This window comes from Plecotus auritus (assembly GCF_963455305.1).
Source record: "Plecotus auritus genome assembly, chromosome: 7".
In the NCBI taxonomy this organism is placed as follows: Eukaryota; Metazoa; Chordata; class Mammalia; order Chiroptera; family Vespertilionidae; genus Plecotus; species Plecotus auritus.
Genome location: NC_137774.1, coordinates 70,168,702 through 70,183,847, shown reverse-complemented (window position 1 = coordinate 70,183,847; position 15,146 = coordinate 70,168,702). Strand labels below are relative to the sequence as shown.

The 15,146-nt window shown below is 60.7% G+C and overlaps 1 protein-coding gene across 1 annotated transcript; it reads right to left on the bottom strand.

Annotated features, from left to right (window-relative positions):
- Positions 1–59: 59 nt before the first annotated feature.
- On the bottom strand, positions 60–12,070 carry BAIAP3 (BAI1 associated protein 3). Its single transcript, XM_080682587.1, has 34 exons — positions 11,926–12,070; positions 9,143–9,282; positions 8,857–8,944; positions 8,600–8,680; positions 8,155–8,262; positions 7,749–7,808; positions 7,560–7,626; positions 7,261–7,456; positions 6,948–6,992; positions 6,755–6,832; positions 6,566–6,668; positions 6,160–6,267; positions 5,988–6,083; positions 5,763–5,866; positions 5,482–5,602; positions 4,933–5,057; positions 4,765–4,855; positions 4,545–4,601; positions 4,341–4,438; positions 4,183–4,234; positions 3,963–4,093; positions 3,608–3,731; positions 3,389–3,529; positions 3,206–3,298; positions 2,892–3,083; positions 2,743–2,811; positions 2,572–2,651; positions 2,398–2,506; positions 1,939–2,010; positions 1,771–1,851; positions 1,574–1,694; positions 1,375–1,498; positions 1,093–1,298; positions 60–1,017 (listed from the first exon to the last, which is right to left on the bottom strand). The coding sequence occupies exons 2-34, from the start codon at positions 9,271–9,273 to the stop codon at positions 914–916; spliced, it is 3,456 nt and encodes a 1,151-aa protein (XP_080538713.1). The 5' UTR covers positions 9,274–9,282; positions 11,926–12,070; the 3' UTR covers positions 60–913.
- Positions 12,071–15,146: the final 3,076 nt, after the last annotated feature.

Genomic DNA, 15,146 nt, shown 5'->3' with positions numbered 1-15,146 from the left:
ATGGTGGGCCATGAAGTAGGTCTTGTGTGGGTGCGAACATGTACGTGAAAGCAGAAGCCAGCATGGAGCCCCTTACACTGACCCACCAGCCTCATCGAGTGATTCAAGGGACCCTTTCCTGGGCCTAGGATCCAGGTGGGGCCTGGAGACCTATGATATTCTTAGCAAACCTCCACATGCCCTTTGTGGGTGGAGGGTTCTGGAGCCCAGAGAAGCTGAGAACACTGTGGCCATCACTTTCTCCCTCCACCTTGTGCCCTGGGAGCTGCTTCACTCCAAGGTTTGGATTGTTCAGACTCAAACCCTGGCCTTCCTGCCTCTTAGCCTTTTTAGCACCCTCCCCTCAACCCCAACTTCTAAGACAACTCTGCTGCAACTTTGGTGACATTGGGGATGGACCATTCTTAGTTGGGGAGAGTACAGTCTGGTTTACTGCAGGATATTAAGCAGAATCCCTGAACTTTGTCCACTAGTACCAGAAGCATCCCCTTCAACCTCCAGGTGTGACAAATAAAAATGTCTCCAAACATGACCTAATGTCCCCTGGGGGGCAAAGGCCACCCCCCCCACTGGGAATCGAGTGCCTGGGGGCAATGGAACCCCCAGGAGGCAGGTGGGGAAGCTCACCTGGTGGCCAGGCTTCCTGTATTCCCTGTCCAGGGGGTAGCTGCTGGCCAGGCCCCGCCAAGTTGGCCGCCCACATACAGGGTTAGGGGGGTGCTTGCTGGGTGCAGGGAGTTCATAGCACATACCACAGGGACACACCAGGGCAGACAGGAGCTGGGGGACCCAGCTACAGCACGAACGCCACATGGCAGGGGGCACAACAGCCCTGGCTGCACTAAGCTGGTCACAGGGTGAGATGACACCGTGGGGACTTAGGGAGGTTCTGGGGCTCGCAGCTGCAGGGGTCTCATGGGTCCGCCTCCATGAATTTCTCCAGCTCCCTGAGTCTCTTGACAAACTCCTGTGCCTCCCGGTTGGTACGGCCCTCCAGCATCCTTAGTGCAGACCTCACTGCAGGCAGTAGGGCAGGGGCAGCATCAGGCCCTGCCAGCCCTTAGATCCTCTGTCCCCCAGTTCCCCACTTACCCTGGGCTCTGGGCCGGCGCAGGTGCAGGGTGATAGGCTGCCCAGTCCTCGTGCTCCCCCCGACCTGGGGCCGCACAATGCCGCCAATGCTGCCCAAGCCGAGAGCTGCCTCCCCTGCAAAGTCGTTGGTGGACAGCCAGTCGTGATCCATGACCGTGAAGAGCACACAGGCACCACGACGGCGGCACACCTCTGCTGGCACGGAGCTGCAGGAGGCAGAGGGGTCACCTAGAGCCCTGCTCCCTGCTTGGCCGGGCGTTGGGCAGGCGGGGCAACACTCACAAGTAGAAGAGTTCATCATACACCGGGTGCAGTGTCCGGCTTTTGACCTGGGTCCTCTGGCTGTGGACCAGCGGGAAAAAGTGCGGTGGGCCCAGCTCCACGATCACAAAGGGGTCACTCAGACCTGGGGGACAGGGCTGTGAGCAGACTGCCACCATCCCATTGGCCTGATCCACCTAGCCATGCCTCTGCCCCTTACCATTAGCATCCAGGGGAAGCAGGTCAGCAGCGTGCAGTACTTCCACCACCAGCCGCTGCTCAGCTGCCTCGTAGTAGCAGCGTACACTCAGGCGCCCGCATCGGTTATGCTCTAGTGACCTCTGCAAGAAGGCCAGTGGGCCCGTGAGCTCAGCGTGGGCTCGGGTGAGACCACGTGCCCACTCCTGGACCACGTACCTGCTTGAGTTTGTCCAGGTAATACTGCTCAATGCACTCGCGGGTGGAGCACTTGTGTAGGCGCAGCTCCTCCTCCAGCCTCTGCGGGGAGAGGAGAGAAGGTGGAAGCCAACTCCTCCCTGAAGGCACGGGGGCTAGTGCAGGGCAGTGGCCCAGGTTAGGCCTCACCTTATAGCTTCCATCCCTCAGGTTCTCCAGGGGCAGACCCTGTCCATCTGCGTGGAAGAAAGTGACCAGGGCCTAGGGCAGGGCAAAAAGGGAGAGATGTCAGATTGTGGCGTGTGCTGGGGACAGAGGACCAAGACAGGTGGAGCACTGAGTTTGCATAGCACCAGGATCTTGGGAGCCTGGGGCAGAGCCACCTGTCACACCAGGGACATAGCAAAAGCCCCCAGAAGCTTCGGGAAATGCTGGTGCCTGAGGCCAGGCACTGCCTTAACAGGTAGTGCAGGTGCTGTTGACCCAGGTGGGCTGGCAGGGAGGAAATGCCCTGGTGGGTGCTTAAAGAAAGAGCTGTCCAGACTTGGCAAGCCAATGCATCTTGGCCTGGGGCAGGGGGGCCCAGGGGAGGGCAGCAGCCTTTCCCCCTGCAGCCCAGCAGAGGGTGGCACCTCCACAAGGTCCTACCTCCAATGTGAAGTGGAAGCGGCTGTAGAAGTCGGCAGAGACGTCAAGGTTGGTGCCCAGCGCCTGCAGAATGGCCTGCAAAAGCAGCTCCCAGAGGGCCTCCAGCACCCTGCAGGGACACAGCATCTGTGACTGGACCCTGGCCCGCCCTGCTCCACCCGGCCCAGTCCATACCTGTTCAGGTTCTCCTTCACCAGCAAGGCATTCAGCAGGGCCAGCTTCTCATCTAGGTATTTCATGAGCGGGGCCACAGCCTGCGGGGAGTGTCCTCAGGGCCAGACTGCACCTGGGCCCCACCACACACACTCCCCACTAGGGTGAGCCCTCAGCCGGCCAAGCACTCACCTCGTCGTTCTGGATGGAGTCAGGTGAGAGGCTGATGTGCTGCACATACTTTCTGATGTCACCCACCATCTAAGGGAGAGCAGTGCTCAGCACGGTGGGGAGTGGGGGTTGAGAGGGAGCCAGGTCCCTATCCCACCTTCCTTGCCCACCTTGGAGGTCAGGTGTGCAGTCACAGTGCAGGCCTCCCGCTGCAGATCCTCATCCAGGGCCTGTGTGCAGTTGAGCAGAGAGCGTGGGAACCCTCCTGTGAGCCCTGAGGCCCCCTCTGGCCATGCCAGGCCTCGTAGTGCCTGGCCAACAGCCCGGCGCAGGAGCTCCACATTGTTGAGGACCACGCAGAGCTGGAGAGAGGTGCCAGATTGTGTATATTGGGGGTGGGGTGGGGGGAAGGTTAGTGTTCCTGTGGTCATATGGGGGCCCCACCCACCTCCTACCCCATCCACCTGCCTGCCAGCCCACTCACCGGCTCACTCACTGCCTCGCCTGAGGCCCTGGGCTGAGTGTCCACCTTCTTCCGCAGCAGCTGAGTGTAGAAGAGGGCAGCCTCACACAGGTCCTGGTAGGACACAGGGGCACGAGAGCTGTGGCCACATCTGGCCCTGCTGCCCCTGCGGATCCCGACCTATGCTTGGGCTGTAGTTCCCACCTGGCTAAGCTGGGTGCCCAACCCCTGGGCCTGGACAGGGTCTGGCCATGCTAAGCAGGTCCACAGCTCCTGGATGTGGCTGAAGCAGAGACTTGCAGTGGCTACAGAGCTGCTGTGCTTGGAGTTCTCCATAGGCTCCAGCTGGAAAGGTGAAAGGCAGCCTGGGTTTTGGGGGGCCCTGGATGGGTCCCAGTACCCTCAAGCCAGGTGCTCACTCACTGTGTCCACATCAACAGCTCCCTGAAGCCTCCATTTGGCCTGGTCCCGCAGCACCTGCAGCCAAAGCTTCACGGCAGGTAGGAATGGGACATGGATGCCAACCAGGGCCAGGGAGCGGCTGTCCCTGCAGCAGGAGGTCAGCCAGTCAAAGCATGCCCACCTCAGGCACCCTGAGCCAGCATGGCCTAGGGCCCCTGACCTAAGGAGTACCCAGGAGAGCCTCCTGTTCCAGAGCCCTCCTAGAGGAAACTAGAGAACACGGGAGAGGGGCAGGTGAGGGAGGGGAACAGGTGCAAAGAGGGAGGGAGTAGGTGGTAGAGGGGGGAAAGGAAGGGGTAAGGTACAGGACACCCACCGGCCCAGGATGCTGCTCCAAAAGCGCTGGATGTCTGCTAGGGACAGGTAGAGCTCAAAGAGTCGGGACGCCACCTCAAGGGTCATTTTGGAGCTCAAGTCCTCCGTCAGTACCCACACCTCCTCAGCTACCTGCCCAGAAAGGTGGAGTCAAGGTGCCAGCAGCAAGGAAACCAGGCCCCTTCCCAGCCAGAAAGCCTCTCCCCATCCCCCTGCCTCACCAGACGCTCCAGCTGTCGGAAGGTGAGGGTAAAGAAGTCGATCTTGATGATGCTGCAAAAGACACATCTCAGACACCTGCTCACCCCTGGCCCCTGGCCCCAGGGGCAGCACTTGAGGGGCGGGGTGCAGGGGCGGCAGGAAGAGCCCTGGGCGCCACCTGTGGAAGAGGCTGGCATAGATGCTGTAGCAGGACTGCAGGTCCTCATAGATGGTGTCAACCAGCTCAACCAGCCCAGCAAGTCGCTGCAATCCCGGCTGCAAGGAAGTAGGGTTCACACTGTTCACACTGACCTTTTGGCCTGCGCCCACCTGCCACACTCCCTCCCCCTGCCCCAATGGCCATACTCTCTTTGAGCTGTACCTGCTCTCGAGGACTCTTGGCGTTCAGGAGCCTGTCATACCATTCCCGGTTTCCTCTCTGCAAGGAAAGCCATGGAGGCAGTATGGGGAGGGGAGAAGAAGAAGGGCAGAGGGCCTGGGTTACAGCAGGTCCAGGGCCAGAGGGTGGGGCATTGGCAGCCGAGAGGTGCTGGGCAGGGGCGGGGCGGGGCAGTTAGCCCTGACCAGGCTAACAGACGCACTTTCAGGGCAGCAGTGATGTCCGTGTTTAGCTCCGTCTCGAAGGGGCAGACTTCAAAGGAAGGCTGGAAGAGCTGCAGCTTGTCTAGACACCTGGTTGAGGAGCCACAGCTGACTGATGGCTGCCCCACCTGGTCCCCTACCCCACCGGTGCTAGCAGCTGCACCCACTTCAGCAGCAGCTCCAGGCGACGTATGGCTGTGCTGTTGGTGGCTGGGAAGTAGTCCCGGAGCTGGCGCAGCAGCCGCAGCGCGAACTCGGAGAAGGCAGAGAAGCTGTCGGCCAGGCTCTCCTCCTGGGTGCACAGGGCCCTTTAGAACTGATCCCTCAGGTCCTCCTCCGGGGCCGGGCCAGGGAGTCAGCAAAGCTTTGCCCTGAGGAGCAGCCTCCAGCCCGATTGACCTCATCCTGCTGCCCTCTCCAACCTCAGCCTCCACAGCCCCCCCTAGCGGCACCGACGGCCTCGCGTTTGCACCACCCGCTGTTCCCTCTGCTGTCTCTCCAGCGCCCAGAACTCCTTCTGCTGTTCACCTGCTCATAGGCATGACCCTCCTCCAACACATCCCTATCGCAGTATTGCACACCACTTGCTCTTTCCCAACTCCCTCGCGGGACACGAACCCAACGAAGAGAGGACTGCCCCTCACTGCCTGCCCCAGCCCGAGTAGGTCCACAGCACGCCCTCCAAGAACATTTTCAGGCCGCACGGCCAAGTCCACCTGCTCCTGGGGCAGTGAGGCCGCCTCTTCCCAGTGCGCCTGCATGTCCTCCAGCAGCCCCAGCAGGTAGCTGTAGTCCAGGGTGCAGGTCTGATGGTGGCGGCTGCTGACCTGCCAGTGCCTGTGGGGGCCCCCAGCCCAGAGCCAGGGCAGCGGTGTCGGGCAGGACCCCACGTCCAAGAGACCTCCAAGCGCCCCGCCCACTCACGGGAATGGCCTGCTCATGCCCCGCCCAACCAATGCCATCGCCCCTCCCTTCGTCGTGCGCCCCGCCCACTCACAGCACCGCCAGTTGCAGAGCAGACAGGTTGCTTTGAGCGCCGTGCATGCAGAGCACAGTGGCCGCCGGCGCGCTGAGCTCGCCCCGCCAGCTGCTGGAGTTGGGCTGGGGAGGAACTGGGCGTGGGTGGAGGTGGGAGACTCCCATCCCCTCCCGCTTGCGGTCCCCGTCGCTTGCCTTCCCCAGGCCGTGCCCAGCTGCCGCGGGGACCCGAGGGCGCCTCTACCTCCTCGGCTCGGTGCTCGAACTGCAGCAGTCGGCTGAGCAGCAGCAGATAGGACAGGAAGCCCGACCGCCCGCGCTGGCTCATGCCCGTATCCCTCTGGAACACAGGGCCCTTCATCAGGTGCCCGAGCCATGGGCTGGGGTGCAGGGCCGGGGTCCCCACGGCTCCCCACCTGCGTGGTGATCAGCTTGAGCACTAGCTGGCAGTCTCCCTGCACGCGGGAGGCGCTGGAGCGTGGTTCCAGCTTGAACCATCGGTCCTCGCCAGCCACCGGCACCTCCTGCAGCAAGGGGATTCAGACTGGCGATTTCTCGGATGCTGTGGGGCTGTGGGGGAGAACACAGGCCTCCACGCTTCCCAGTGGACTGGGGTGACTAGCACAGAGTGAGCACTCGGGGGTGCCCGGACAGAGTCCCAAGGAGACTCGCCCTGCGCGCCCTTCAGTGAGGTTTTCCCCCATGGCCCAAGAAGGATGGAAGACTTGGGGGTGATTACAGGACACAGCCACTGGCAGTACACCAGGAGCCGAGGCACCTGCAAGCAGTTGTTCTGTGAGTGAAGCCTCTGCACCCACTCACCCAGATGGGTATGTTGAGGCACCCCAGGAAGTCATCAGTGTGGTCCTCTGTGGGCCCGGCCTTCCCATTTGCACGGGCTGACTTGACAATCTGTTTGAAATACCTGAGCACAGCAGGGTGGGCATCACACATGTGGTCTCTGGGGAGCCACCACTACTGGGAGGGCACAAAGGGTCCCACCTGCTGTACCTGCTCATGCCCTTCAGGCCAATGACTTCATTTAGCTTCCTGCATGCCTCCACCAGGGATACATCATCGTCATGGTCCCTGAGGAAGGGGGGCACCTGGCTTGTAGAGCCCATCCCAGCCCTGAGTGCCCCCTCCCACTACCCTCAGCCCAAAGGCACCCACAACCCCTGCCTGCAGGGCACAGAGTCTATACCAGATGTCTAGGTGCAGCTGGTCCGTGCTGACATCCTCAATCTCACTACGAGGAAAATAGAAATATCCGTGAGGGCCTGCCCAGGGCTGGGCAGGGACCATTTTAGGAGACACGGGGAAGAATCCATGACAGGCTGTGTGGCCCTGAGGACACAAATCTCTCTGAGACTTAGTTTCCCCTCTAGCAAGTGGGCATATGAAGCCACCCTGGTTTCCTAGGCGGGCACTGGTCACAGCCACCCCCGTGTACCCCAGGGCTGGACTGGCACTACAGGCCATGCCTTCCTGACCATCTGCTGGGTGAGGGGGCTTACAAGAGGAAGTGCTCCTTCCAGACAGGGTTCAGGGTGCTGCTCTTGACCTCGGTAACCTGGATGCACTTAGCTGGCAGCGGGCTGCCACGCTTGGCACCCTTTCGGAAGCTGAAGCGCGGCTCCTTGTGCGGGCCAGGCTCCCGTGGGGTGCCCGAGGCTGACAGGATGCCCAGCATGCAGTACGGGTCACTGAAGCCTGGGACACAGTAGGAGCCTCAGTCCCTGATCACAGGCCCTCCTCCTCTCCATAGTAACCAGGTCTGGGAGCAGCTAACATGTCCGGGCCAGTCCTCACTCACCATTGGGGTCTTTGGCCAGCAGGTTCTTGGCACGCATGACGGACACTTTCAGGGCATATGTGGGGGCCTGTGGGCAGAGAGGTGCTGAGGAGCCTCTGGGGGTTCAACCCTACCCTGTGCCCTCCACCCAAGTCCTTGAACATGGGCATTGTGGCTGGTCAGCTCTGCACAGGCAGGTGGCAGCCTCACCTTGGCCTTCTTCACACTCTCAATGGCCTCTGCATGCTCCTCGGGGCTGGTGCCAAACACCTGTGGAGGGCAGGCAGGTGTGAGGGCCCAGCTGACCCCCAAAGCAAGGCTGGCCATCACCGTGGGGACCTCAGGCATGGACCCAGACAGGGATGCCTGACTGCAAATGTCATGGGTGGGGGCAGCACACAGGTGAGAGAAAAGATGTGTCTGCCTGTCCTTCTTTCTACCTTTCTGTGTGTGTGTGTGTGTGTGTGTGTGTGTGTGTCTGTGTGTCCATCCTTCTGGTGTGCCAGTCAGCCATATGTGTATGTTGTGTACATGGTGCACATTTGTGTGTTGTTCAGGTGATTGATAGTGATGTCAGTGGTGGGCAGTGGTCCCATTCCTTTTCAATGGGGCTCACCTGCTGAAGGTAGCTCAGTAGGGCCTCCTGGTCGTCCACTTGGTCGGGGCCCATGGTTCCTGCTCGATAGAGGACAGTATACAAGGCTTCCTCATAGAGCATCTCTACCTGTGGGTGGTGTGGGGAGCACACCCTGAGTCCCTTGCCACCACACCCCTGTCTCCCTTTAGGCTCTTTGGGCCCACCCTCCATGTGTCCAGCTCCAGCCCTCAGCAACTCCTCCCACTGGCAGAGATCCACTCCCTGCCTCAGTGCCTTTGCACCTGCCTAGCCCTCTGCTGGGGACTCCTACTCATCCCTGACCTCTGCTCCGTCCTCACTTGCATGGGGAGGCCTGGCCCACCACCCCAGACACCTTTACTGTCCACCGAGTCCCAGACTCTGAGCCTGGCACACAATAGGCACTCACAGCCTCACCCTAGGGCCAGAACCCCATCCCTCTTACCTCCTCCTGGGTCAGGGCTCTCAGGCCACGGTTGGGGTCCACAGGCTCGGTGGGGGCTGGTGAGTTGCTGCGCAATAGGACCTAAGAGGGGGTGCTGGGGTGAGGGTCTCCGAAGGTGGGGGTCCTGTGGCTGGCTGGGTTGGGGGGTGATCCAGGGAGGGAATGGAGGGATGGAGGCCAGATGTGGAGGGGGCAGGTGAGGAGGCCTGGCACAATGCCCCCCATGCTACACAGCAATATCCAAAATCCATCCTCACCTCAGGGCATGGCAGGCTCCGTCTGCCTTCCCCCTTCTTCAGGATGAGGCGCATCTGGGTGAAGAACTCCACCCCATCCCCTGGTTTCCTGCCGAGAAAGGCCAGGCTTGGGATCAACAGACCCTCCCCAAAGCTCAGGGCTCACCGCACACGCTGCTGGCTCAGGACCAGCCACCAGCCCACATGACTAAAGGCATGCCTTGGGGCACAGCGTGATGTCCACAGGGCACCCCATGTTCTTGGGTACAGACCCTCCTAGGCTCCCTTTGGGCCATGGGGCACCCACCAGGCCCCAGTGGCAGGCTCCTGCGGGTCAGCACTGGCGCTCCCCGGCTCCTCCTCAGTCCTCCGGCGGAAGGATGGGCAGACCTGCACCTGCCTGAGCACACTGCTCTTGATCTCCAGCAAGGTGGACATGGTGGGTGCCTGCGGGCAGAGAGCATGGCTGTGCCTTCCGGTCATCCGTTCCTTCATTAGTTCAGCAACATTGCCGTACAGTCCTCAATAAGCATTGCACAACAGATTTAGCAACAACTAAATTAACCAAAAACCAACAGAAGCCATGATCCTGGGAACAGCCTGAGGCAGGAGGAGAGAGCACCTCTGGGAAAGACATGGCTGGCACTATCATGGCCACCAGAGGCAGGGGGTTGGGAGGGCAGAGGCCCCGGAGGTCACCCCCCACCCTGGACTGTGCCAAGTCACTTGGTCTAAGTCATAAGCCTGGGCAGAGGACCACTGTCATTTTCACTTGAGTGGAAGGGGCTGCTCCCTCTGCAGCCCCCAAAGCCGGAGTAGCAGCCGCTGCTTGAGCTGTTGCCAGGGCAACCGCCAGCTGCTGTGTCTGCATGTGACAGGGGCTACAGGGGCTCTACATCTCACAGACAAATGTGACGCAGGAGCCCAGTGGCCTGAGCTGCAGGGATGGAGGTGTCTGTGAGAACCAAATGTTCAAGGTGGTGGTGGGGAGCACCTACCTGTATTTCCACTCAGCATCTCACTGCATAATGCTCAGCCCTGGAGAGGGGTGCTGCTCTGTTCCCCTCATCTGGATGAGGAAACTGAGGCCCCCGGGTTAGGAAACTGCCAAGGCCACAGAGCCAGCAGGTAGCCTGAGGTGGAGGCCAGGTCCCCCTGGCTTCTGTGTCCAAGCACTAAGCTCCTGGCACATCCTGAGTCCTAGGGTCTAGGTGGGCCACCCTACCTCTCTTCTGACCGGTACTTCCTTACTCCCTTAGCCCATTGCCAAGATGGGGGGGCAACAGTGGTGTTTGGGCACAGGTGACTGGGAGTGATGGCTCATTCTGAGTGCTCAGAGACTCCGCAGGTTCCCCTGGGATCCTGGGCTGCCTGGGCAGGTGATGATCTCGTGGCACCCAACAGCCTTGGCCCTGGGAGCCAACCAGCACCTCACCCAGAACTTCAACAGTGGGCGTGTGGCCAGCCCCCCAGAAAGCACTCACTGGCTGCCAAGGCCCCTCAGCCCATATGGGGCAGGAGTGAGCCTGGCACAGAGCTACAGAGCCCTCTACCTGTGTGATGGGCCCCAATGGGACCTGGACAGCAGCACAGAACATCCCTGCTAGTGCCCAGGCACCAGGGCCAGAATCATAGTTCCCTCTGGTCCAACAAGCAAACTGAGGCCAGCCATGTTGGCCCTGGGCCAAGCCAAATGGTCAGGTCTGCTTTGTCCCCTGGCTGTCTTCAAGGCCCGAGTTGGGTGGGAAATGACAATTCTGCAAAGTGGATGCCCCATTTCACAGCCCAGGCCTGGGGTGACTAGCTCAGAGCCAGGATTCAAACCCAAGGCTCCAGGCCAGGCTCTCTCCCCTAGCCTCTCAGTGGTTCTGAGGCAGGTGAGTCTGGGGCAGCTGAGCTGAACCAAAATCCAGATGGGTCTCCTCAGTCAGTGTCCCCAGTGGCCAGCTGGACATTCTCAGAGGGAGTAAACACCTTCTGAGCACTGGATGCCCTTCTCACTGTAACTAGGTCCCTGGCAACTTGGGGGTAGGGGGTAGGGAGTGGCAGGATGTCTGGCCTCACATGCTAGTTCTCCATGCCATCTTCTTGGTCTTCTCTTTCCAGCCTGGCCCCTACGACCCCTTTCCCTCTTTTTCATTGATTCCTGGCTCCCATCTCTCCTGGGCCTCAGTGACTTCCCAGACAGTGCCACCCTGCACCACCCAAGGGCAACGCCATTACAAATGCTGCTGCTCCCTGGGGTCTCATCCCAACCTGGTCCCTGGGGAGGGGCCTAGGGGTATGAACTTTAACTAGCTCTGCAGGTGTTCTTAGAGCTCCATGAAGCCTGAGACCAGCTGTCAAGGGTAGCTAGATGCTTCTGGAATGAACGCATGAAAAAATGTTACCCCGTTATTCCTTCGAGGTCCCCTCTTACCGGTCCTTACTCACCTGTTGCGACGCAACATTCTCCATGCAACATCCCCCCACTTCTCTCACTGACACCCTCCCTCCCGACCCCCTCCGTGGCCCCCACCAGTTTTGTAGGGGTCTTTCCCCCAATGGAGGGATGGTGGTTCAGGAAGTTCGGAAGATGATCAGATGAGTATGTATATTTTTAATCCCCTAGCACCCTTGAGTAGGTGAAGGAGATGGGCAGGGCTTCACTGACAGGGATTTCGGGGAGGCCAGGGTCCTACGAGGATCATGAGAGGGTGGGAGGGACGGTGTGCTGGGGCGTCTTCCTTCCCGGCCGGTTGCCTGGGAAACACCGCAAAGCCTCTTCAGGGTCCTCAGCCAGACCCCACCCCCGCGACAGACTGACCCGCCGCCCCTACCCCCGACCCCTCCCGCTCCTGTGCTCCCAGGGGAGGGCGCACAGCGGGGCGCGGGTAGAAATGCCGGAGACCTGCTCCTCCGAGCTCGCACCGGCCTCAGTTTCCCCGGGTCCGGGGCGAGTCTTTGCGACCTCCCGCCGCCCTCCACCTGGGGGCCTCTCAGTGCCGCCGGGAGGTACCCACGCAGGAGTTGAAGGGGTCGGCGTCCCAGGTCCATCAGGGTGGGCGCCGGCCAAGCTTCGACGGCGCGAGATGCAGTCGCAACACTCACCGTGGGCTTGGGGTCCTGCTGGTGGGGATGGGGTCCCTTAGGACCCCCTTCTCACACGGACACTCCGGGACGCCCTGGACAGCGACCGCTCGCAGCCAGGCGCACCTACGACTGAGCGCAGCTGACCCACCGCGGCTGCGGCCGGGGGTGGGGGCGGGACCTGGCCTGCTCGCCCCGCCCCTGCGGGCCCACCCCCGCACGCCCCCTCCCCTTCCCGTGCACCCCCGCGTCCCCTACGGTGAGCGAGGCCGGGCGAAGGTCCCTGCGGGCGAGGGTCCCTGCTCTCCCAGTGCCGGGCCAGGCAGCTCTCTCCCCCAGGGATCGGGGCGCAGAGCTGTCAGTCAACCAACCCATCGGTTGGTGCCGACCTGAAAGCAGGCTCAGCTCTGCGTCAGGAGCCCCTCCCGAGGCCAGAGTCACCGAAACCGACACCGAAACCGAACAAGAGACTTTTTGGGAAGGGCTGTGCCGCCACCTCCCGAGTCATCCTCCCAGCCCGGTGCTGTCCCCTGTGGCAACCTGGAGCAGTCCTGGGTCTGGGGACTTCGCCACCTCAGGCCTAACAGCTCCCACTTCTCAAGGGGGGGAGTCCACACCAGGGGCAAGGGGTGCTGCAGTCATCAACCCAGGATACCCCACAACGACCTTGACTACCTGTTGAGGTGATCGTCCCCATGGTCCAGATGAGGCCCCATGCACCCTAGGTTGAGCCACAGTCCTGGTCACACAGCCTGTGGAACCCCAGGGCCTGGGCTGGACCCCACCAGCGCATTTCCCAGTCCACTTTTAGGGTCCCTTTTTGGGCTCCCCCCTCCATATCCACACAGCATTCTGAAACTTGACCACAGTCACCTGGGGAGCTTGTTAACACAGATTGCTGGCCCACCCCAAAGCTACTGATTCCAAAAGTCTGGGTTGGGGCGGGCCATCTGCATTTCTACAAGCTCCAGTGCTGCTGGGTGTCTGGGCCACACTGGAGAACTGTGGGGACTGTGCAGAGGTTCTGTTCCTGAGGTGCACAAGGTCCCTGGATCCCAGCCCTGCTTTTGGTTCACCCTGCTAGATCCTCACAGCACCTTGTCCTTGGGGATCAGACAGAGATTTGGAGTTTTCACCCTAGAGGACAGAAACACAAGCCTGGACCCACAGTTCCGACTCAGAGGCAAGGACAGTTCTCTCTGGGAAGGCCAGGGGTCAGGCAAGCTGAAGGGAGACCCAAAGGCTGGAGTAACAGGGCTCCAGAGCATAGCTCCACATAGGGAGGCACCAACCTTAACCACCGAATCTTTCAGCAAATCACCCACTTACAGGGTGCTTCTCCCCTTACACAGGGGTGGGGTGGGCCTCTCTCTGATGGGGCTACCACCTGTCACAGCTTCCAGATCCAGACTTACACCATGCTGCCATATACCCACCCATCCTTGTAGGATGAAACCAAGAACTACTGTGTGTGTGTGTGTGTGTGTGTGTGTGTGTGTGTGTGAGAGAGAGAGAGAGAGAGAGAGAAAGAGAGAGTGTGTCAGCACTGCAGGGGATTAGAGACTGCACTGCAGGGTGGCGGGACAGATTTGCAGGTTAGATTTTCCTATAAGCTCTGTCCCGAGGCCCTTCTTCCATCCTGACCCAGCACAGCCAGGCAGATGAGGGCAGAGACTGTTCAGGATATGCATGGACTGCTTGGGACAGAGATGAGTCATGGAAGCAGGAGAGGGGGCCCGGACTCCGTGCCACCAGCTGCTACTGGGCTTCCTTCTGCAGGTACAGCAATCGGTATGAGGGCAGCTTGTCCTTCCCTGGGGGACTAGCAGGTCCTGAGCCAGGATCTTGGAACTGGTGCCCCCACCCCTGCAATTTTATGTCAGATTCTATCAACCTGTTGGAACAAACACCAGTCCGGTTGCCATGGTGATCATAATGGCTTGGGAGGAAGAACTGAGACTCTGTAGGGCTGTAAACAGGAAGTTAGGAGGGGCTGCTGCTAGGGGAGGAGGCCCCTGCTTGCACCACCCACCCATGCCCTGGGGGATCCAGGGGTGGGGCCAGTGGCATCAGAGGCACCAGCCCTGAAGCTAATTAACTAGCCAGATGGCAGAAGGCCCCCGGAGACTTCACCACCATTCTCTGTAGATAAGTGAACTGAGGCCCAGAGAGGGGAAAGGGCTTGTCTAGGGCCACACAGCAACAGGCTGGGTCCCAAGCTTAGCCCTGAGCCTGTTTCCCTGGGAAAGGATGAGCCCTAGGACTTCCCTCCACACACACTTCCAGGGCCTGGAGCGATGGTCCCATTTGTAGCAGATCCCTTCATTCTCCCCACCTATCCTGAGGCTGAAGTCAGGCCCACCTGAGTCAGTGTCACCCTGGCTTCTCTGCCCCAGACCTGACAGTGGTCCTGAGCAGCAGAGCCAGTTGTCCTGCTTTGAAGGTGGTGAGGGAGTTGGGGAGAAAGGGTCACATTACAGCAGGTGTTAGGGGACAATATTGTGCCTAGAGGTCTGGGCTCTGTGGAGCTGGTGGGGATGTGGGGGTCATATCCGCTGGGCTTCTGACAGGAAAGCGCCTGGCAGGTGTGTGTGGGGGGTGGCTTTGCCTCCTAGGGCCAGGAGGAAAACACCTGGCTCTAGATAAGCACTCTGAAGGCCAATGCAGAGCAGGGGAAGGCTGGCTGGCACAGGAGATGAGGATGCCTGTGAGTCCACCCCACCACTACAGGCTTAAATAAGCCACCAGCTCACAGTCTCGGGGTAGCCCTAGGAATTGCAGGCCCGGCCTCCTGGCAGTCAGGTCTTCCCATGGCCCTCTGAACCTCAGCACCAGTCCAGGACAAGAGGCAGGAAAAGGGGGCAGGCCATGGGACTGGGGCAAGGGTTCCTGCCTGCCCTTGTGGCAGGACCCCGAGGACTGCAGGAATCTGTTCCATTGCCTGGGCCATCGTGAGTGGTTCTGCCAGCAGAGGTGGCTCCAGAGGAAGGGGTCTGGCCCAAATGGCCCCCTGCCTGAGATGCTGCTTCCTGGGGCGCAGTCACCAGCAGCTCAATGGGGTCCTGTTGTTGCCAGTACCTGCACAGGTGGAGTCTGTGCCAGGCCTGGGACATGGGAGCAGAGCACCATCTACTGTCTGTCCGCTGGCCTTCCTGTCAGCTTCTGGCCCAGGAGCAGGTGTGTGACCCGCAGCAAGAGCACCTCCAGCACTCACCACTTTGTGGGGCAGGGCAGTATCAGGA

Bases quoted from the DNA above. Each gene is read 5' to 3' on its own strand.
- BAIAP3 (XM_080682587.1), bottom strand. From the start codon at position 9,273: ATGTCCACCTTGCTGGAGATCAAGAGCAGTGTGCTCAGGCAGGTGCAG. The intron at 6,669-6,754 runs GTACAGCAGGTG...TGCTGTGCTCAG, and splicing joins GGCCTGAAGGGCATGAGCAG to GTATTTCAAACAGATTGTCA. The intron at 5,867-5,987 runs GTAGAGGCGCCC...GTTCCTCCCCAG, and splicing joins TCGAGCACCGAGCCGAGGAG to CCCAACTCCAGCAGCTGGCG.